The following is a 21,521-nucleotide window of genomic DNA, read 5'->3' on the forward strand; positions in this document are numbered from 1 at the left end:
AGCCAAAAGAGAAGAAAATGTTCATGGGATCAATTAGAGAAGATTTACAAAGGACAAGTGGTCAACATTATATTAATACTCTATTCATTTTTGATGACTCTCTTCAAATCATTTGGCTAAATAAATTCCTTTTTTTTTCTACTCTATTTCTTCTCTCTTCTGTCATATTCTCAATAGATTTGTGAATTAAAACTTCTGTCTCCTTGTCTCACATTAAAATAATAGATAGCTACGGAAATAACTACACACATGACTAGGAAATGAAACGTACCACGACCTTATTGAACAAGATTCTCCTACTACTCGTATTGTTTTAAAAACCTAGATTCTTGGAATAATGGCCTTAGCTCTTTTTTCTCTCCACAAATATTTCTTTATAAGTTTAAATCTCTCCTTGGAAAACGTTCTCTGAGTTGTTGTGTTTTTTTTTTTCCTGATGAAACAGATCTTTGAGTTTGCCAGCGATGATGAATGAGGCAAAGAGGGACAAGTTAGGAGACAAAGATAATCAAAATAAAGCTTGACGTTGCTCCATTTATAACCACAAAGAGATTATTAAATTTAGCAAAAAGGGATAATTGTGCAGATATCCTCTTTATAAGGTTTTTTAAACACATGCCCAATTTGCTCTTACATTAAAACCTTTTTAATTAAAGGGTTATTTTGGATTTATCTGTTAAGTTCTCCTCTATTATATACCTTTGAAGTCTCTGAACCTTTATAACCCACCAAAACCCATTTCCAAGTTTAAGGCTTTTTGACTTCTCTGTTTGCTTCAGAGCTTGGAAATGGCTGAATCATCATCATCCTCTGTAGCGACTACGCATGTACCTGCTAGGTCTATTAGTTTGCCTACAAGACTAATCCATCCTAAAGCACAGAGAGTTGAAGAAGAACTGAAAAAGATTCAAGCTTTAAACTCTTCTTCATCAGCTTCTTCTCGGATCCAACTTGGACTTGCCAAGCTCGTTGAGCTCTATGACTTTGTCAATGAACAAGTCATAAGTTCTCCTCAAGGCCAACAAGCTCTTCGCCTTTGTCGCAACAGGAAACTTGTGGAAGACGCTCTTGATGAATCCATCGTGTTACTAGATGTCTCTGACTTCACAAGAGACTTGATAGGAACACTCATGGAGCATATTCAAGAACTTCAATCCGCTTTACGTAGACGCAGAGGAAATCTCTCTTCCGTTCAGTCCGAGATCCGAAGTTACATTAGCTTTCACAAGAAATCCAAGACCGAAGCAGCGAGACAAGTTAAATCCCTTGCAAGGAGACAAACAAAGAAAAAAGCTTGGGTTATCAAACAATCCGGTGGTCTTGATGAACATTCTTCTATGGTCTCCAATATTCTAAGGCAATCAAACGCATCGACGATCTCTATTTTACAGTCACTCTTGCAGTTTCTTTCTACTTCCGGTGAGAACAACGAGAAGAAAAATGGTGAAATTGGATGTGTAGATAACTCGATGATCCGTTCTTTCTTTGGAAGAATCATCGGTAGGAAGATGGTGAAGGAGATTGATGCGCAAACAATCCTCGGGAGATTAGCTATGGTTAATGTGAGCCTTGAGGCAATTAAGGATGAGTTAAGTTACTTATCTAGACGACTTATTCAACATAGAGCGTCTCTCTTGAACATTGTTACTCTATAACAAAAATAATTTTGTATAATTTGTTTTTGTAAAAACCAGGTTTTGTAGAGATAACATTTATTATAGAAAAACAGTTAATCGCATACTCTCTCACATAGTTTCTTCTCTAGTAAATTACCGAGAACACAATGGAACAGTCTCGCTAAGCCCAAAGTCTATTAGAAAACAAGTGGAAAGCCCATTAGTTGCCCAAAACAAAACAAGTTGGTGGTTTTTGTAAATTTGTCTCATTCTTCGTTAGCGGGATAATATTTTTTGGGGGCATTTTAGAGATGAAGTGAAATAGAGCGATGAATTAAACCGTATCAAAGCGAACTAACCAAAAAAATGAAAAATGGAGCATGTGTATATATTCCTAAGCCTATATGGTGGCATCATCACCATCCATTCATCATCATCGCTTACATCACATGCTGAACAACTTACCAAACTTGATTATTGTTGTCTTCTAGCTACGTGTCGCTTACGTCACGTGCTTGTCGTGGGGAATTAGTCTACATGACATGTTATTGTTTGTGTACGATGATAATCCACGAGAGAACAACGCAGAAACAATTATTTGTTTCATCCCCGATAAAATTATGATGCTTTATATATTTGTTTAATAATAATGTTTTGATAAATGTTAATCTATTACAATACAAAAGAATGTCTAATTTTAATGGCCGACTCACAAAATTTTAGGTATTCTATAACTCATATTCTACCAAAAATAGCTAATTTAAGAATGTCACATGCATTCTAACTTGCTCACGAATCCTGACATTGCCTTAACCACAACCTATTGACTATTTTGAGATTTCTCCTCCGTGAACTCCGACCATTTTTTTGCCTTTTGACCACCACATTTGTTTTTTCTCTGTATCTGTAAAATCGGCGACTTAAGTGTAGTCTCTCTATCTCCTCTTTCTTTATAACATCTTCCTAACTTTTTTTCACTAATTTATTCTAAAGTTGTGGAGAGTGTGAGAAGTAGAGTATCCAAATTCTTCTCTTTTTTTCTTTCTCCTGCGTAATCTTGTGAAACATACCATAATCTTGTAACAAATAAAATGTATGTATTACTTTAGAAATACTGTATACAACATTTTTTTTACTTCATCTGTGTATATCATTTAATAAGAGGGAGATGTATATCATTTATTCAAATGAGATAAGAATTTAGATAATAGTTAAGGTAGACAATTTAGATTTATGTAAGAGAGAACAATATGTATGATTCAGATATACGTAGATGCACATAATTGTGTATACAGGACAGAAACACATACAAAACACCAACACTACCGTACCTAGTACTTATACATTCAATAGATTTTCATCATCGCCATTTCACGATGGTACACATCAAATCAATCCACTTTTCTAATCTTTTTTTTTTTTTTGTTACGTGTTTATTCTAACATTTTTTTTTATGTGTTTTAGAAAACCATATTGGATATTTCGATCTTGATAAATTTTCTCTGTTTTGGTATTGTATACGGCAAAAATTACAACGTACTCAATTTTGATGCCAAAGGAGATGGTCAAACTGATGATTCAGAGGTAAAATATGTTTTGACTTTATTTTCTCTCTACCCAAAATATGTGACTTTTTGATAAATACATTTTTCTTGTAATCAATTAGTACTATTTTGGCTATTAATATTTTTAAAAATAATTATGTTAAAAAGGCTTTTCTACAAGCATGGACTGCTGCATGTGGCGGAGACGGGGACATAAAAACACTTCTTATACCTTCCGGCAAAACATTTTTACTTCAACCTACTGTGTTTCAAGGCCCATGTAAATCTAGTTCGATAAAAGTTCAGGTAAGTTTATGTTATATATATAGACCTATCTTATTCATCATATATATATAGACGACTAATCCACAAATGTATATGATGAATAAGTTTATGTTTAATTAAGAAAATCAATCAAATTTGTATTTTCTCATTTGAAGTTGGATGGCACCATCGTTGCACCTAGTGACAAATTCGCATGGTCGGACCCCATCTCCCGAATGTGGATCAAATTTTCAACTGTGTCTGGCCTAATAATCGTTGGTTCGGGAACCATTGATAGTCGTGGTTCATCTTTTTGGGAGGTGACAATTTGATATATCATAATTTATATTAATTTTAAAATATAATTTTGTTCATTGCAATATCAAAATCACTGAGATTTTTTTTTTTTTTTTGCAGCTTAATCTGAAAGCTTCTCAACGACCTACAGTGAGTATATCTATTAATTTTACTATACATTTTTTGGAAATTTTGTTTCTGAATTCTGATTATGATTGCTTTTAATTTATTATTAAATAAACCACTTTTTGTAGGCATTACATATCAGCAAATGTGACAACCTTAGGATAAACGGGATAACATCGATTGATAGTCCAAAAAATCATATATCAATCAAAACATGTAATACTGTTGCAATATCAAATATAAATCTTTTTGCACCTGAGACAAGTCCCAATACAGATGGGATTGATATAAGTGACTCGACTAATATCAACATATTTGACTCTACAATTCAAACTGGTGCGTACTTATCTATAAATCGCTCATGCATTTTATCAACACATGAATACTACACCAAACGAACTATAAATTATTCAACTACTAAGTTTTACTATAGCTCCAACTTTTATGTATTTGTTAATTTATAATATTTTTTAGACTATGAAATATAGCATAGTAAAAATCATTTGAATTTCAATGACTAAATTTTCAGGTGACGATTGTATAGCAATCAATAGTGGAAGTTCTAATATTAACATCACTGGAATCAATTGTGGACCTGGTCATGGGATAAGGTAATTCATAATTTTAAGCTTACTTGCACATAAAAAAGATATGACATAATTTATTAAAATTATTATCGGAAAACAGTGTGGGGAGTTTAGGAGCAGGTGGAGCAGAAGCTAAAGTGAGTGATGTTCAAGTGACACATTGCACTTTCAATCAGACGACGAATGGAGCTAGAATCAAGACATGGCTGGTATTTTCTTTCTTTCTTTTATACTACGTCTTATAGTTACACTAATATTAATCATTCAAAATGTGTTACATGTATTGTTACTTTTGAATTTAGGGTGGACAAGGATATGCAAGAAACATAAGTTTTACGGACATCACACTCGTTAACACAAAAAATCCAATTATAATCGACCAACATTATATAGATAAAGGACGTCTTACAGAGGTAAATACTTTTTTAATAATTTATAAATACAAATATATTTATATTAATACTAATTTTGAAAGTATCATTAAATTGTGAAAATATATGATTGCATGTGTTTATGTTCAACAGGAATCAGCAGTAGCTATTAGTAATGTAAAATTTGTCGATTTTCGCGGAACATCGTCAAATAAAAATGCTATAACGCTTAAATGTAGCGAAACTACACATTGTGTAGACGTCGTTATGGATGGAATTGATATTACCATGGCAAATGGAGGAAAGCCTAAAGTTAATTGTCAATATGTTGATGGAGAGTCCAGTGACACTGATTTGATGCGAGACTGCTTTAAAAATAACACTAGTTCTTGATTGAGAATGTACATCAATAGTCAAAAGTTTACCCACGTTTTCAATTTCTACTGTCGTGAAATGATATTTGAATGTCAATTTTTTTTATTAATTGTTATTACTCATCACAGAATGTCTGTATGAAATCACACAATAGAAATCAATTGATGTCTTTCAAACGGTTGATTTACAGTCACAGAATTTGCTGCCTTGGCAATCAAAACTAAATACTTCTGTTTTGTTATATCATTTTTTGTCTTTTAAGGAAGAGAAAAACGAGAAATATTTAATCGCAACTAACCTGAAGATTCCTCCAATTGTTTACGCAACTCTTACTTTTAATTTTATTAAAGCCTTTGTAACATAAGACAAGCTAGCCTTGGTTCTTTGAAGCAGGACACATTTTTAGATCTCTCTAAACCAAAATTATATTTATCGTGACACACACAAAAAACAGTTGGTATCGAAACAAACGAACAAGAAACTGAATTTAAAAATTAAGTTGCGAGACAAAGTTGTATAGATGCATAAGAAGAAGACAAGAAGGAACATGAGTTCCAAGAGTCACTGACCATAACTGATGAATTTATTCATGTTAGAAACAAACAGATCAGATTAAGTGACCCATGTTCTTCACACATGTTCCCACATTGTTTAACCCGAGGATCGCTCTGTTTGTGAGCTTCTTTGCAATATATATAGAAACCCTCAAGAACCCTAATAGAGCATCTCAATCCAATTAAGAGTTCTGAAAAAAATGGAAGGTCTCGATTCAGTCTTCTTGTCTAATCAAACCACACACCAACCGGTTCGATCTGCGAGTCTTCCTTCAAGAATCCATCCACTCTCTGTTAAACTCAGAACAGCTTTGAGCCGGCTCAGTATCTGGCGGAGATCTTCTTCCTCAATCTCGGTTTCAGCTTCGTTTGGGTATGAGACGGTTCTCGTTGGACTCGTGAACCTCACTGAGCTCTACGGTTGCGTGCATGAGCTACTTGAGTCTCCTTACGTGAAACACACTCTTCTTCATCACCAGGAAGGGAAACTTCTGGACGAATCTTTAGATGGATCTGTTCTGTTGCTCGACGTGTATGAGGGGACACGGGAGGTGATTGTAGCGATGAGAGAACACGTGACGAATCTCAAATCTGCTCTTCGTAGGAAAGGTAGCTTAGAGAAGGAGGCGAAAGCATACTTTAACTTGCGGAAGAAGGCAAAGAAAGAAATCTCTAAACAGATTAATGCACTCAAGAAAATGGAAACCAGAGATATTTCCACCAACACAGATCAAGATTCAGCGATAGCATCCACGAGTGTTCTGAGAGAGACAATCCAAATCACTGTCTCGATGTTCAGACATCTTTTGTTGTTCCTATCAACAATACCACCACCACCATCGCCCGCAATATTCAAGACTACCATAGGGCTTTTGTCGATTCCTTTCGTATCGCCATCATTATCAGATAAATCTCTGATTCTGATAAAGGAAATGAAGAGTCTTGATGATGTCTTTCTGGGTTCTATTTTGGATTCGAGAAAAACTTTATTCGAAGTAGAAACAATGGAGAACGAGAAGATGAGGAGAGATGTAGTTGAAGATGGTTTTCGTGATCTGGAGGCAGAACTGGACTCTGTTTCCAAGTGTCTAGTTAAAAACAGAGTTTTGTTCCTTAACATCCTCAGTAACTGTTACTACTGAGATTTTTGTCAACAGATGTAAATCTTTTTTTTATTTAAACACTAAGCCCCATAACAAGCCCATAAGGCCCACTCGTGACCCAATCAGATTACTCCGAAGATGGGAGGTTTCTGTTGACCGAACACGTCCCAATGGAAAGGTTGAGAAGAGGCGATAACCCTAGGAGAAGATAGAGTTGTTGGGTTTTGGTTTGGCTCATATCTAACTTAGATCTTGTTTGTGAGATATCGCAGCACCACTCAAGCCGTGAATTTGGGTCCATGTCTTGGAAAGGAGGCCGAGGAAAACCAAAAGGATATGGCGGCGATTATGGCAAGCCTGAGCCTTTTGTGATTTTCCCTGAAATTACGTTACCTGATCCAAAATCAATCTCAACAGACTCGCAATTAGTTGTAGTTCAAAGCTACTTTACTTTCAATAAGTTTTGGATGAATTCTCCTTATCACTTATGCGATGGTGGTGTTTCTAAGAAAGAGAAAGCGAGTTTAGATATTGAGAGGTATTCAGATTCGTTTGAAGCCGAAGATGAAGTCTAATAAGTATGGATCTTTCTTTGATTTTCTTCTTCTTAGACCTGATAACTTCTCTAAAGAACTTGTTGGAGATACTCGAAGAGAACAACGGCCTGTGAAGAGAGCTAAATGGAGTCAAGAAGCTGATTTGCAGAAATTGGATGTGTTTGAGAAGCTTGAGTCTAAGTTTAAGACTCAAGGCAATGAAGAGAAAGAAGACGGAGAAGATGATGAACAAGTTGTGGAATCAGAAGGAGAAGAATCAGATAACGGAGATTATGATCAGAATCAAGACTTTGATGATGATGAAGACGATTATAATCATGAGGAGGATGGTGGATTTGAAGAGGTGTATTAAGCTGCTTCTCCTTTTCCCAAAAGAATCAAGTTTTCCAGTCAAGAGAAGACTATTTGGTGTAATTTCTCAATAAGCATATACCATCTTGAAATTTTACACCATAAAAGTTAGTAGCACTATTATGGGTGCAGATGGTTGCATATGAATGATGATCTTTTTAGTTGTACCAATTTTTAGAAATTGTAGTTGGTGAAGGTTTCGTGGACAAATCTTATTGTTTGTAGAAAAACATTTTCTGATAACATAACTTTACTTGAACACTCCTTTTCTTCTAGATAGATCTTATTCGACTCATAATTGGTGTAAGATTCTTCTAATTTTAGCAAGATATCATTGACGTGGTAGTTACCATCAATAAGTAAAGATCATTGACAATTACGTGGAGCCAATAGCTACTGCTAAAAAAGAATGTTTGTTATAGATCTTAATATATTAATAAGAACAGTAACATAATGTGATGGAACATATAATTGGTGTCAAGACATAAAAGATGATTTCCAACAAACATATTAAGCTTTTACACGTGTACTTTGGGTAAGGAACTGTGACAAAATACGATGAGGCTAATTATATGGATACTTTGTTGATATGAATCTAGAAACTATTCATAGCCTTTTTATAATGCATTGTAACAAATTAGTACTTTAGTCTCGTAGTAACCAATTATTGGAAATTTAAACATTACGTCTCGCAAAAGAGTATCTTTTAATTATGACGAATTCGTTTCTGTTAAAATCAGGGTTTTTCATTCATGAGTTATCAAATTAAAATCTTTTCGAAGATTTCTAATACGAAAGTACAAATACTTTTTTTTTTTAATAAAAAATTTAAGTACAAATACCTGAGAGATTAGATGTTTTGAAAAGAAAAAAAAAATTCACAAGTTTTATTGTGGTTTGTATCCCTATCATTTAGCATATAAAAAGGTTCAATATCTGCATATATATGGTAGAATTGTATATGTTGTAAAATTTAATTTGTCTCCCTGTGTTAACTTGCCCCACAACACGTTGCAAAGTGTTATTCATATGATCTGGTTTTAAATGAATTGTTATAATTTCTTCAATCAATTTTGGTTTCAGTAAATGGAAAAAAAAAACAAGAAATCGAATTAATATTGATTTAGTTACCAATATATATTTGATAAATTTTCAAAGAATTTAAGAAATCTGTATTGTGTTCAATTTTTTGGTTCCGTTTCTGGGTAGGTCGGCCCCGGGTCTTTCTTTTCCTGTTGTTCTGTTCCTGCCACGAGAATGTCAAATAACTTTGAAGACAGAAGTTATCCTATCGATGCTGTATTCATGCCTGTTGAAAATGCCACCTAAGAAAGGACGGAACTGTCGAGTAAGGATTGGCCGGGCAGAGGCCTTTGGTGTCCACTCCAGTCAAGAATTGGAGCCTCCAGGTATTAGCTGTTAGCCGTCGGACTCATTTAAAGGATTTAGTTTGGTTTCTACGAGCTTCTTATGATTGCTAATAATAAGTAAACAAGTTAAATAAACCATTCCAGGATAATGAGAATCTGTCAATCAGATACACAAAGTCAGTGATATCTCGCAAGCAAATCATCTCAAAACTCGTGCACTTCTTTATACGTGTCATAACAAGGAATATTTTTCTTTTTTTGATAAGATTTGGAACGTGAGAAAAACCATGTAGCCGGCAGTTTAAAAAATATTTTCGTTATAAGCAACCTAAAAATGATGATTGGATAATAGAAGGGACTATATAATATACAGTTGAGGAAGATCTGGATCTCGTTACCTACCGAGACCATTTTAACACCGTCGATCATTTTAAATTTGAGAAACTCGAAAGGTCAATTGATAATGTGGCAAAACAGGAGGCAACACAAACGATGACTCATCAGGCTCATCTCTGTGGCCAAATAATTTGACCAATATAATAGCCCGACAGCTAAGAGAGTCAGATTTGTCAGTAATAATCGGACCAATCAAATTTAAAAAATCAATTATTGTTGAAGTTTTGTTGGTTGATACGCAAAACCCTATGCTATATATATACATGTGTAGGGCAAGTTGAGTAAAACAGATCGATCAAGAAAGCAAAATACAAAGCTCAAAACACATTTCTAGAACAAAATCAAAACAAAAGCATATTATATAAAAAAAAATGTCGAATATGCTCGTCAAGAATCAACTAAGATCTATAAGCTTACCTTCAAGCTCGCATCCAAGCACGACCGGTATCGAGGAATCTCTTAACAAGGTCAAAACGATTAACACCATGACGGGTTCGTCCGAATCAGTCTTGATGGGCTTGGAGGGTTTGGAGGAGCTCTACAATTGTACGGAAGATTTTCTGAAAATGGGCTCAACGCAACGGGTTATGTCATCATCTGATGGATCCGAGTTTATGGAGGAGATGCTTGACGGTTCGTTGAGGCTAATGGATATATGCAGTGTCTCGAGGGATCTCATGGTGGAGACTCAAGAGCATGTTCGTGGTGTTCAATCATGTGTCAGGAGAAAGAAAGTAGTCGGAGGAGAAGACCAACTCGATGTCGCCGTCGCGGGGTATGTCGGATTTAGAAAGAACATGAGAAAAGAAGCTAAGAGGCTTCTTGGATCTTTGAAGAACATTGATGGAGGTTTAAGTTCATCATCATCAGTAAATAATGGTGAGCAAGAAGAACATCTTGTGGTGGTTGTAGACGCCATGAGACAAGTAGTTTCCGTTAGCGTCGCGGTGTTGAGGTCGTTTTTGGAATTCTTATCCGGACGACGACAAAGTAACATTAAGAGCAAGCTGGCTTCGGTACTAAAGAAAAAGAAGGTTCACCATGTTGAGGAGACCAAGAACGAGTTGGAGAATTTGGATCTCGAGATATTCTGTTCTCGTAATGATCTACAAAAGAAGCTTGAGGAAGTTGAGATGAGCATTGATGGATTCGAGAAGAAACTAGAAGGACTATTTCGAAGGTTGATAAGAACACGAGCCTCGCTTCTCAACATAATATCTCATTAGGTTTTAAAGTATTCATGTAATGTAACCTTCAAAGGCATTCGACTTTAGAGAATCTGCCGGAGGGATACATCATAGACGCATGGATAAGATATTGTACACTAATTAAACATAATTTTGTAGAGATTAATTTGTAAAAATATACACAATAATGCATTGATATATACACAAGGCAGACTTTAATACATGAACAAATGAAAGTTTAAAATACATATAGCATATTTATAAATTTACAATTAAAATCTTACAGAAAGAAAAACAAAAGAACTAGACTCTTAATCCAAAAAAATCATGATATTCATAAGAAGAGGTGGGAATTCGGACCATGGGTCACATGTGTACCGGTTTAGTTATTTTCCGGTTCATACCAACTGAAGAAACCAAGTTATAAGCGTAAGTTCTGGCAGGGGCAATTTCGTCAAAACGAGATTTTGATTGGATCCTACGGACGCAACCTTTTAAAGAAAAGGCGCGAGAGAGATCTGAGCGAACACGTTAGACACACATAAAAAAATAACGGTCATAAACCGCCGTGTGGTCATAGAAACTATATAAAGACCACTTCGATTGAAATTGAAGACGTGGTATTCTAAATCTCTGCAAAGAAGAAATTATGAGTAATCCCGAGAAGTCTAAAATTGCTGAGGAAGAGAATGAGAATTTTGACGAGAGTGATTATCTTTGGAGCGATGAAGAAGGAGACATACGTGAAATTGTTCTTGGCCTTCCTGCACTAAGACTTAGTGAGAGTCTCAATGTGGATGAAAGCATCCGTAACGAAGCCGTTTCCGCGGCGAAGTTGATCGTGGCAGCCGCCAAGGAAGCCACAGGGAATACAGAACAAAGTGCTAGTGGTACCGGTGACGTTAGTGGAACTCCAGAAATCATAAAAGTTGGGAAACCCCGTGTATTATTGGAAGCGCTGGCCGAAGCATCTGGTTGTACCCCTATTGGGGTGACCACTACTGAAGGAGAGGTAGTCAAGAAACCCCGTAAGAAAGGTTCTACTCAGTTGACACATCTGCCGCAAGGCCCTCCTATGTGTAATGTTTGTGGGAAGGGCTTTGCTTCTTGGAAGGCTGTTTTTGGACATCTAAGGCAGCATAAGGATCGAGGGTATCTAGGTTTTCTTCCTCCGCCAACATTCAATGCTGCTGAGGAAGGATTTGGTGGAGTTGCTACTGCTTCAACCGGTGGTGCAGTAGCCACTGCTATTTCCGTTGGTGAAGTCCCTACTGCTTCTTCCGCTGGTGGACTCGCTACGGCTTCTTCCGATGGTGAAGGGCTTGTTTCAAGTATCGGAAGGGCGAGGATTGACTTAAATGCCGATCCAGTCGAGGAGGAAGACAAGGTAATTGGAGTTGGATCTAAGCGAAAATTTGATCTGAATAGGTCCCCCCCACCAGACGGTGATGAAGAGAACGATGATAAAGTCGAGTGATAGTTATTTTCTTGTTACATGCAAATCATTTTCCTTAGTTACATTTTTTCTTCGGTTTGTCGCTGTGAAATGAATATACTAACTATGATATTGTTACTTCTTAATCTATGTTATTTGAAAAGATAACTTTTTTCCAAATTGCAACAATAAATGCGCGAATGAAATAATATATTCTCTACTATTGATATGTTGAAACACTATGTAAACTTATACCTTGAGTGGGAAAATGTGAAAAGCGAATTTATATAATCCATATCCCATTTGCATAAAAAAATAATTTTTAATCCTATTTTTTAAATTATTTAAATATATTTCACTTATGTCGAAAATATACAAAATGTAAATGAAAAAACAAAACCCCAAAAACATTTTTTGTTAATTACACTGCATTATCGCAACAGTGAAAAAAGGAGACAAGAAAATAGCACATTCAATAAATTTGCAAAACGTTGAGTCTGAATAAAACAGAATATGCCCAAATTTAGTTTATATGCCATAAGAAAAACGAAGTATTACAAATATTAGCGTTAATGATTGGTAATTAAATGGAAATGTCATTTGACCAATCAGAATATGTAAAATTGTTAAAAGTCTACTCCACGATTATCAAATCAAACCACCAGTGACAACTGACAAGCAAATCTAATCAAAATCAGTGCCCCTCTTGCACATGTCATAGTGCGAGACGTTATGCAGAAGGCAATGATGTAGTTTTTGTTATATGGAATATATCTTTTTATTCCTGAGGAACCGTAAGTAGCAAACTACCTAATATGGTCGGAGAAAGATCCGGATCTCATAACCTACCAAAACGACTTCAAGAACGCGAAAGGTCAATTGATAATGTGGCGAATCTGTAGGCAACAGAGACTATGACTCATCAAGCTTTCTCAATTTGACCAATATAATAATCTGACAGGTCAGAGAGCCACAGATTTGTCAGTAATAATCGGACCAATGAAATTTAAAACATCAATTATTGCTGAGGTTTTGTTGGTTGATGACGTTTCAAAAACCATTGCTATATATATAGGCATGTGTAGGGCAAGTTGAATAAAACAGATCGATCAAAGAAGAAAGAACACAAAAACCCTTAAAACACCTTATATCAAAACACAAAAGATGGCGAATATGATCATTAAGAAACAGTTAAGATCTATAAGTTTACCTTCTAGATCACAACCAAGCACAAGTGGGCTCGAAGAATCTCTTAATAAGATTAAAACAATTAACACCACGACGGGTTCATCCGAGTCGATCTTGATGGGCTTGGCTGGTTTGGAGGAGCTCTACATTTTTCTGGAGGAGTTTCTGAAAATGGGTTCAAAGCAACGGGTTATGTCCTCTGGTGGGTCGGAATTCATGGAGGAAATGCTTGATGGTTCGTTGAGGCTGATGGATATCTGCAGCGTCTCAAGGGATCTAATGGTGGAGACTCACGAGCATGTTCGTGGCGTTCAGTCATATGTTAGAAGAAAGAAAGTATCTGGTGGAGGAGGAGGAGATAAAATCGATGTCGCTGTCTCCGACTATGTCGGATTTAGGAAGAACATGAGAAAAGAAGCCAAGAAGCTTCTAGGATCCTTGAAGAAAGTCGATGGAGGGACTCGTTCATGTGATAATGATCATGAAGATGAACAACTTGTGGCGGTTATAGATAGGGTGAGACGAGTGGTATCGGTAAGTGTCGTCGTATTGAAGTCGTTCTTGGAATTATTGTCCAGACGAAAAAGTAACATAAAGAGCAAGTTGGCGTCGGTACTAAAGATGAAGAAGGATAACCATGCGCCAGCCAAGAACGTGTTGGAGACATTAGATTCCGCGATTTTCGGAGATTTTTTATCTCATGATGATCTTCAAAATGAGCTTGAAGAGGTTGAGATGTGCATTGGTGGGTTCGAGAGAAATCTAGAAGGGTTGTTTCGAAGGTTGATAAGAACACGAGCCTCGATTCTCAACATAATCTCCCATTAGGAAGAAGTTAATATATGCAATGTAACCTTCGTGAGCATTCGGTTTTAGAGAATTTGCCGGAGGGTTGCATTATATAGAATAATAGAAAAGCATATAAAATATTTTGTACACTAATTACAAACTGTGTGAAATAGAATCAACATTGCAGTTATATACCCATAAATCTTATGAAACCATCTACGACTCATAATTTAAAATGACAAAATTAGTCAGAAAGTTTCATAAACTCGAATGGATGACTTGAAACTTATACATATCTTGATTTATTATGTAAAAGGAGATCGGAGAGTTGACTTCTCAGTGTAAACTCACTGACCTAACGTGTATACAATTTCTAGACAGGAAAAAGAAAAAGAACGTGTATACAAGTATCGTTGCTGAATTTTATGCATGCTATAGTATTCGAATATCAAATCATGAACGTCAAAGATGCTGATATAGTAGCTAACCATATTTATTAAAACTGTAAATATTTGTTAAAATGTAGATTTTCTTTTCCATAGTTCACAAAAAAAAAAAAAAAAAAAAAAAAAAAAAAAAATCCATTTGTAAAGAAATTTCACTTTAAATATAAGATGGATTTTTTAAAAAAGATCTAGAAAATCTAGCGAAATAGATTTTTTTTTAATTGGTTTAATTAAGACGCTCATTTTATTCACACATGTCGATCACAGTTGTATGAAATTTGTTTGCTTGTTAATAATGGCATCTCCATTAATGGTATCTCCATTGTTTTTGATGTATCTTTTTTTTTCATATTACGTTGGGCCGAGTTTGCAATAGACATGAACCCAGTTATATGGTTCAATACCAAATATACATGTACCCAAGATCATGTAATTAACCAACATCTGAAACCGTTTTAACCCAACCCCTCATCCAATTGCACTATTAATATCTAAACCGAGATTTTACGAAAATCCTTTACAACGGCTACACTTTCGAATATTTTGACCGAAGGTATATTTAATATTTCCATCAAAATAAGTTGTAGATTTTAAATCAGTAAATGAATAGTTACTAAAATTTGAATTAGTCACTTCCACAAGTTAACATTTTGAAACTGGTAAAAAGTCACTCATTTTCTCTCGTCAACGATTGTATCAAAAGTGCCTTTACTTTTGGTCTCGATTGACACTTTATTTTCAACGATAATCCTTAAAGCGAAAAGATCCCAAACTCGAACCAAAAGGTAATCTAAACCTGATAAATGGAAAATCTGATATGGACACTCCTAAATTCATGGTAACATAATTGCTGACGTGTGACGGTGTTATTCAAGGGAGGCATCGATCGATCGTCTCTTGCGTGGGACCACATCATCCGTGCATACATTACATATCTCATATTTTTTTACATAAACAATGTAACAAAAAATCTTCCAAAGATCTTGAAATTCAATTCAATCGAGGTACCCACCAAAAAAATAAAGCATTGTATTTGTAACCTTCAAAAGAAACAAAATCCAACGAGACTAAAATCAATTAAATATTAAAGAAATGTAAATGGACGGTGGCTTTGGTGCATGAAAAGAGGTGTGAAAAAGGTTTCGGTTATAGTAACCGAAACCGAAACATCGAACTTCGACAACGATTTTAACTCAATAATCAATCGACATAGCATTTATTGAGCCTTACGTGTTCTGTTTTCTTCCTTAGTGAAGTACCCACACTCACTTCACATGGTCTTCACGTCTTAGCTAAGCTAGGCCCTACTCATTGACATTTATGTCATTTCTTGTGTATTTATATAAACCCTAGAGTTAAAGGACAGAACAAAGCATAACTCGAATAGCTAATTTTCGTCATCATTTCTTGAGATGTATATGGCCTCACTGTCTCCGAGACTCCACAAAGCGTACAAAGCTAGATGTGTTAGCTTACCGGTTCGGTCTCATCCGAGTGTTAGGAGGATTCAAGAAGTGGTCTCCAAGGTTAGAGCTTTGGGGTCTTCTTCGTTAGACTCGAGGACAATAGTCCGTGACAGTCTCTCTGGTCTCACCGAGCTTTACAGATGTTTAAGTGAAGATCTCTTCAAGTCTTCTTCTGAAACTCAACAAGCCCTTCTTAATGGTGATGGTTTGATGGAAGAGCTTCTTGAAGTATCACTGAAATACTTAGAGGTTTGTGGAGGAGCTAAGGACGCAGCTTCGAGGATCAAGAAGATTGTTGTCGAGCTTCAGTCTGCTTTGAGAAGGAGCAAGAAAGGAGGTGAGTTTAGCCTCGAGAGTGACGTGGATGCTTATGTGGCGTCTAGGAAAGAGATCAAGCAGGAGATCAAGAAGTATATGGTAATGTCGAAAGAGACAGATGCGTCTTTGGAGAGTGTTTGGTGTGATGGCGATGATCAAGAGATGAGTGCTTTAGTTAGAGTGATGCAAGAGACGAGTGTAATGACTTGTTTCGTCTTACGCTCGGTCTTCTCGTTCTTGTCGTCGCCTAAAGGGTTAAAGACTAAGAATCATCATCACCACAAAGGTTGGGGGATTGTTATGAAGCTTGTGAAGAAAGGAATAGAACATCATCACCAGGAGAAAAGAGATTACGAGACGGGATTTTCTTGTCTCGTGCTTGAAGCTATGGAATCTGAGCTTGGGAAGCTCGTTGTGATGATGACAAGGGAAGATCAAGAAGAAGAGAAAAAGATTAGTGAAGAAGTATCTGAGAGGGTTCAATGTGCATTGGTTAGATCCGAAGGTGTAGAGGCAGCCATGGAAGAGCTTGAAGAGGGACTTGAAGGATTGTTCAAGGTAATGATACAAGCTAGAGTCTCTCTTCTTAACATCCTCTCCACTTAAAATGGATCAGATTCGAATTTCTTGGTCTGGATTGGAAATAAGTTAGTTGCTACTTGACCAGTCGATTGGTTTTAAAATCTTGGTTTGGTTTTTGTTTGTTTGTTCTTGTATGTTGTGAGAGAGAGTTTAAACATGCGTCCATGTTTTAGAGGATGTGTGTTTGTTGTAAGTGTGTAACCCGTTCAGGTGTGAAAAACTCTTGTAAAGTTTTATGTACGTAAGCATCTTTATTGCACAAATAAAAGAGGTGTCTTTTAACAATATTTTAAAAAATTTAAACAACAAAATATTAATAGTTAAATATGAAAGGTCTTTAATTTTAAGACATCTTTTTCAAAAATGTTTCCACAAAGACACTTAAGACACAGTGTCTAAAATTTAAGGACACACAAACATTATAATGTTATATACTTTTATATATATTAATTTTATTCGTGGGAAGACCCTCTCTAATGATGTGGGATGGAGATGACCTAAATATCTATTATTTTACCACGTAGAACGATAAATTTAAGGAGAGAAAGACGAAATGCAAAAGCACTAACTTTAATGTTTAGAATAGGATAAATTACTGAATAGTATTATTTTTTCGTAAGAAAAGCAATTTAGCTATATAGCATAGCGTTGAAGTAAATAATTAATCAAATGTCACAATTTTCTCAAAATGAAAAACCAAAAAGAAATGGGCTAAAATTAAAGAGGCAAAAGTAATCATATTAAAATGTCATCCAAAAATTACATAAACAAACAAAATCATCCATTGATATCGAGAATGTCATGAATTTTGCTGGTAGACTTTTGACAAACCTTTCTTAGAATTGATAATGACAGGAACTTTTGTTAAATGACCCAACTTAACATTTTATTTTCTTATTTTCCTTAGAAAATTAGTCGATAAATCTTTCACTTTCTTTTGAAATAATGAACCATTAAAAATAGAATTCAGTGGCTAAAAATGGGATTGAGAGTGAGCGCCACATACGGTGGCAGTACTTCGAAAGAATTTATTTGTCTTAGTTTGATTCACACAATTCTCACTTAAGTAGGAAACCATATTAAACACTAGTACTTTTACAATTTAGTTGGAGGCGTTAGGACAAACGCAATAACAGCCTGTACCAAAACATAATTCTTTGCATTTTGGCGTACAAAAACTAAGCTCATTTTGCTTAATCGATAGTGGAGCTTCATGATGCACAGATGCTTCACTAGTGGTTAGAGATTGAAGATTAGGACAAACGCAATAACAACTTGTAGCAAAACATAACTCTTTGCATTCTGGCGTACAAAAACCAACTCCATTTTGTTTAACCAATATTGAAGCTTTAAGATTCAGAGAAGTTTTTTCAGATAAGAGACGTTTCGCCTCAGCAATCTGAACTGTCACGGATACCATCACTACAAGATATAAATGTAGTAAACATTAGTAACACAATACAATTCTTTATAACCATATCATTATACTACAAAAACATTAATTTTACCAGTAAAAGCTAAAAGGATGATGAAAGCAGACTTGGATGAAAATTTTCCCATCGTCGTAGAAAGATTATGTTTCTTCTTGATAACTTTTTTAGACTTACTAGAAAGAGTTGGTGAAGAAAACGATGTGATATAGACAATGTTGTATAACGTTTTTTATAGGACAGAGAAAGTGTACTAATTTAGGAAGATTAATATCAAATTGTTGCTTTGTGGTGAAAATTAAAATGATATCGATAATGAGATAAGATAAGATCAAATCTCCTAATATGGTCGACAATCCAATTGACAATTGTTACCTAATAAGATTTCTACTATTAATGAGAAGATCTTCAAATTATTCGCTGTATTGATAAAAGTTTTTAAAAAGTTAGTTTGACTCAAAAGAAGCCCATTACCAAAGCCCATCTAAGCCCATTATGTAATCAATCAACAAGCCACGGTGTTGCTTAGGATGCTGCTCGTTGGGTTTTTGGCAACGTGTGTAAGATACAACGGCTATATTTTGACATGGTCCAAGTCCAGCTATCATAAGTCGGTGTGTTCTTGTGGGACCTCTAAAAGAGCGTTACTTTCCTAATTTCAGCGGACCGTTACATACACACTCGCACACACTAGCCTTCGTCTTCTTCTACATCTCTTTCTTCTTCTGTGTCAGAGACGCTGTGGTGAAAAGAAAATGACGGCGGCCGAAGTAGCTTCTGCGCAGACCAAGAAGCTCATGAAGTTTAGTCTTTCTCTCTTCCGTCGTGGCTTTAACTCCTCTAAATGGTACTCAATTTTATTTGATTTGATGCTTCTTAGATTCCTAAATTCACTCAATCTGCTACACTGCGAAGAAAAATCTTGTATTGAATGTTTTTTCCGTGTTTGATTTTGGGAAGTTGGAAAAAGTTAGGTTTTTTTAGTGTGTTGATGCTTCTTAGTTCTGGGTATTCTCAGTTTCTTAATTTTGTAGAAAAAAACAAAAACTTTGATCTGTGTTTGAGAAATTTCCGATCTGGGCTTTTCTAAGATGTAAGTATCTGATTAAAGTCTGTTTTTTTTTCAATCGGCAAAAAGCAAAACGGCGGCGAAGATGGCTGTGGCTCGTATAAAGCTTATAAGGAACAAGAGATTAGTTGTGGTGAAGCAAATGAGGCGTGACATCGCTGTTCTTCTTCAATCCGGTCAAGATGCCACTGCTCGAATCAGAGTATTTCACTTTCCTGGTTCACTTTGTTAGAGTTTTCCCTGGATCGTTCAATTCAATGAAGATTTTGCTTTTTTTGACAAATTTAGGTTGAGCATGTGATAAGGGAACAGAACATTCAGGCAGCAAACGAAATCATTGAGCTTTTCTGTGAACTTATTGTTTCTCGTCTCACTATCATCACTAAGCAAAAGTATGTTCATATCTACTATCAGTTTTCATTTGTCTCTTTGCTTTGCTTCAGTTTGGCTTCTTATATGTGTATGTGTTTGGCTTTCTTTTAGGCAATGTCCTGTGGATCTTAAGGAAGGTATTGCTAGTTTGATTTTTGCTGCGCCTAGATGCTCTGAAATTCCTGAGCTTGGAGATCTTAGAGACATCTTTGCGAAGAAATATGGGAAAGATTTTGTATCTGCTGCTACTGATTTGCGTCCTAGCTGCGGTGTTAACCGGATGGTAACTAAATCATTCATGTTTCTGATTAGTCTAACTTGAACTGTGATTCGTTTTTAGATGCAAGATGAAATCGAACTTGTTTTCTTCTTTCTTGTGCGTTTGTAGTTGATTGATAAGCTTTCGGTTAGAAATCCCGGTGGAGAATACAAACTGAAAATCATGAAGGAAATTGCAAAGGAATTCCAGGTTGATTGGGATACTACAGAGACAGAGCAAGAACTTCTCAAACCTCAAGAAGAAAGCATAGTATGTCTCTTAATCTCCCCTCTCAACTTCCTCTTTCATTATTCAAAATCAGAATCTTAGAAGCTGTGTTCTTCTTGCAGGACGGGCCACGTAAGTTTGTTAGCGCTTCAAGCTTACCAGTTAATCGTGCAGCTATCAACGAGCCTATTGATCCTACCAAAGCAGTGCCAAGGTATGTATCCATTCCAGTCGTTAGCTTGAAATAAGGGATCTGAAACAATGAAGTCTTATTGTTGTTTTGCTCATCAGATCGACTAGTAGCATGAGCATCAACACGCATTATCATGACACCGAGTCAGCAGCGGAAGCAGCTACAGAATTAGCCAAACAGGCAGTTGCAGCAGCACAAGTAGCCTCCTTATTAGCTACCAGAAGAGACAGCAGCAACAAGGAGTTCTCTGTATCTTCTGATCATTCAACACACCAGAAGGATTCACAGTACATGGATCATCATCATCATCATCCAGGTTCAAGAAGACAATCACGAGACTCCGAAACAAGTTCCTATTACGCAAAACCTGGTGCAGAAAACAGAGGAATGGGTAGGAGACACAGCTACAACAATCCGGGTATTAATGAATCTGACTACGAGGAAGAGTATACCAATACCGAAGCAGAAGCAAAAGAAACAATGAGGAGGAGACACAGCTACAACCCTCGATCAGTTCCTCCTCCTGCAACTTCTGAGATCAAGTTTGATGAGTCAGACTACTACGAGGAAGAGACAGAGCCAGATGAACCATCACAGGGTCGTGTTTCTTCTCTCCCGCCAAACCGAGCACCGCCTCAGGCTCCTCAGTCCGGTGAGTCCAGACAGGACTCGAGCGGTCACCAGGTTCACCCAAAACTGCCTGACTATGATATTTTGGCTGCACGTTTTGAAGCAATCAGACACAGTAAAGGGCCATTGATCTGAAGCCAATAACTTCCACTACTGCTATATACATAGAAAGAAATCATGTACGGGATAATGCAACTATCATGTTTAGTTTTGTTTATGAAGAGGAAGAAGAAAGATGCATTTTTTGTTTACTGAGTACTTTACTATATATAACGGTTCGGTTTTGTTATGATCTTGTCTAAAAGACTAAAACTATAGTTAAACCGGTCCAGGAAATCTAAATTGGAAACTGGCTTTTCAGAAATCCAAAGTATTGTATAGATTCAGTGCAAAACTGTAACCGGAACAATTAGTTATT

General features: G+C 36.0%; 10 protein-coding genes and 1 long non-coding RNA gene across 12 annotated transcripts; 10 read left to right on the forward strand and 1 right to left on the reverse strand.

The window, feature by feature from the left end:
- The first annotated feature begins 505 nt into the window (after window positions 1-505).
- AT4G35660 (selection/upkeep of intraepithelial T-cells protein, putative (DUF241)) lies at window positions 506-1,701 on the forward strand. The gene has a single exon (NM_119731.2). It carries the CDS (start codon window positions 789-791, stop codon window positions 1,653-1,655), a length of 867 nt encoding a protein of 288 aa, NP_195291.1. The 5' UTR covers window positions 506-788; the 3' UTR covers window positions 1,656-1,701.
- Window positions 1,702-2,023: 322 nt separating this feature from the next.
- Window positions 2,024-2,517, forward strand: AT4G09235. The gene has a single exon (NR_142264.1). It is a non-coding gene; the product is annotated as an other RNA (long non-coding RNA).
- Window positions 2,518-2,595: 78 nt separating this feature from the next.
- On the forward strand, window positions 2,596-5,364 carry AT4G35670 (Pectin lyase-like superfamily protein). Of its 2 annotated transcripts, NM_119732.3 has the most exons (10): window positions 2,596-2,995; window positions 3,081-3,200; window positions 3,329-3,466; window positions 3,601-3,744; window positions 3,842-3,871; window positions 3,976-4,183; window positions 4,377-4,458; window positions 4,535-4,643; window positions 4,737-4,847; window positions 4,959-5,364. In NM_119732.3, exons 1-10 carry the CDS (start codon window positions 2,993-2,995, stop codon window positions 5,196-5,198), a joined length of 1,185 nt encoding a protein of 394 aa, NP_195292.2. In that variant the 5' UTR covers window positions 2,596-2,992; the 3' UTR covers window positions 5,199-5,364. The 2 variants fall into 2 exon arrangements, with proteins under 2 accessions (NP_195292.2, NP_001328602.1); NM_001342365.1 differs by lacking the exon at window positions 2,596-2,995 and having other exon boundaries at window positions 3,044-3,200.
- Window positions 5,365-5,888: 524 nt separating this feature from the next.
- Window positions 5,889-6,894, forward strand: AT4G35680 (selection/upkeep of intraepithelial T-cells protein). Its single transcript, NM_001342366.1, has one exon. It carries the CDS (start codon window positions 5,935-5,937, stop codon window positions 6,874-6,876), a length of 942 nt encoding a protein of 313 aa, NP_001320145.1. The 5' UTR covers window positions 5,889-5,934; the 3' UTR covers window positions 6,877-6,894.
- A 105-nt stretch (window positions 6,895-6,999) lies between these two features.
- On the forward strand, window positions 7,000-8,005 carry AT4G35685 (DNA-directed RNA polymerase III subunit). The gene is made up of 2 exons (NM_119733.3): window positions 7,000-7,375; window positions 7,449-8,005. Exons 1-2 carry the CDS (start codon window positions 7,137-7,139, stop codon window positions 7,744-7,746), a joined length of 537 nt encoding a protein of 178 aa, NP_195293.2. The 5' UTR covers window positions 7,000-7,136; the 3' UTR covers window positions 7,747-8,005.
- Window positions 8,006-9,796: 1,791 nt separating this feature from the next.
- On the forward strand, window positions 9,797-10,960 carry AT4G35690 (hypothetical protein (DUF241)). Its single transcript, NM_119734.3, has one exon. It carries the CDS (start codon window positions 9,883-9,885, stop codon window positions 10,735-10,737), a length of 855 nt encoding a protein of 284 aa, NP_195294.1. The 5' UTR covers window positions 9,797-9,882; the 3' UTR covers window positions 10,738-10,960.
- A 355-nt stretch (window positions 10,961-11,315) lies between these two features.
- Window positions 11,316-12,331, forward strand: DAZ3 (zinc finger (C2H2 type) family protein). The gene has a single exon (NM_119735.3). It carries the CDS (start codon window positions 11,348-11,350, stop codon window positions 12,173-12,175), a length of 828 nt encoding a protein of 275 aa, NP_195295.1. The 5' UTR covers window positions 11,316-11,347; the 3' UTR covers window positions 12,176-12,331.
- A 966-nt stretch (window positions 12,332-13,297) lies between these two features.
- Window positions 13,298-14,149, forward strand: AT4G35710 (DUF241 domain protein, putative (DUF241); the record flags this gene model as incomplete). Its single annotated transcript, NM_119736.1, has 1 exon — window positions 13,298-14,149. One exon carries the CDS (start codon window positions 13,298-13,300, stop codon window positions 14,147-14,149), a length of 852 nt encoding a protein of 283 aa, NP_195296.1.
- A 1,577-nt stretch (window positions 14,150-15,726) lies between these two features.
- On the forward strand, window positions 15,727-17,221 carry AT4G35720 (DUF241 domain protein, putative (DUF241)). Its single transcript, NM_119737.3, has one exon. The coding sequence runs from the start codon at window positions 15,969-15,971 to the stop codon at window positions 16,944-16,946; it is 978 nt and encodes a 325-aa protein (NP_195297.1). The 5' UTR covers window positions 15,727-15,968; the 3' UTR covers window positions 16,947-17,221.
- A 680-nt stretch (window positions 17,222-17,901) lies between these two features.
- AT4G35725 (uncharacterized protein) lies at window positions 17,902-18,557 on the reverse strand. Its single transcript, NM_119738.4, has 2 exons — window positions 18,431-18,557; window positions 17,902-18,344 (listed from the first exon to the last, which is right to left on the reverse strand). The coding sequence occupies exons 1-2, from the start codon at window positions 18,480-18,482 to the stop codon at window positions 18,025-18,027; spliced, it is 372 nt and encodes a 123-aa protein (NP_567987.1). The 5' UTR covers window positions 18,483-18,557; the 3' UTR covers window positions 17,902-18,024.
- Window positions 18,558-18,999: 442 nt separating this feature from the next.
- Window positions 19,000-21,496, forward strand: AT4G35730 (Regulator of Vps4 activity in the MVB pathway protein). Its single transcript, NM_119739.4, has 7 exons — window positions 19,000-19,199; window positions 19,491-19,623; window positions 19,710-19,813; window positions 19,905-20,076; window positions 20,182-20,322; window positions 20,403-20,494; window positions 20,572-21,496. The coding sequence occupies exons 1-7, from the start codon at window positions 19,108-19,110 to the stop codon at window positions 21,236-21,238; spliced, it is 1,401 nt and encodes a 466-aa protein (NP_195298.2). The 5' UTR covers window positions 19,000-19,107; the 3' UTR covers window positions 21,239-21,496.
- Window positions 21,497-21,521: the final 25 nt, after the last annotated feature.

The sequence above is a fragment of the Arabidopsis thaliana genome, chromosome 4 (genome assembly GCF_000001735.4).
Source record: "Arabidopsis thaliana chromosome 4, partial sequence".
NCBI lineage: Eukaryota > Viridiplantae > Streptophyta > Magnoliopsida > Brassicales > Brassicaceae > Arabidopsis > Arabidopsis thaliana.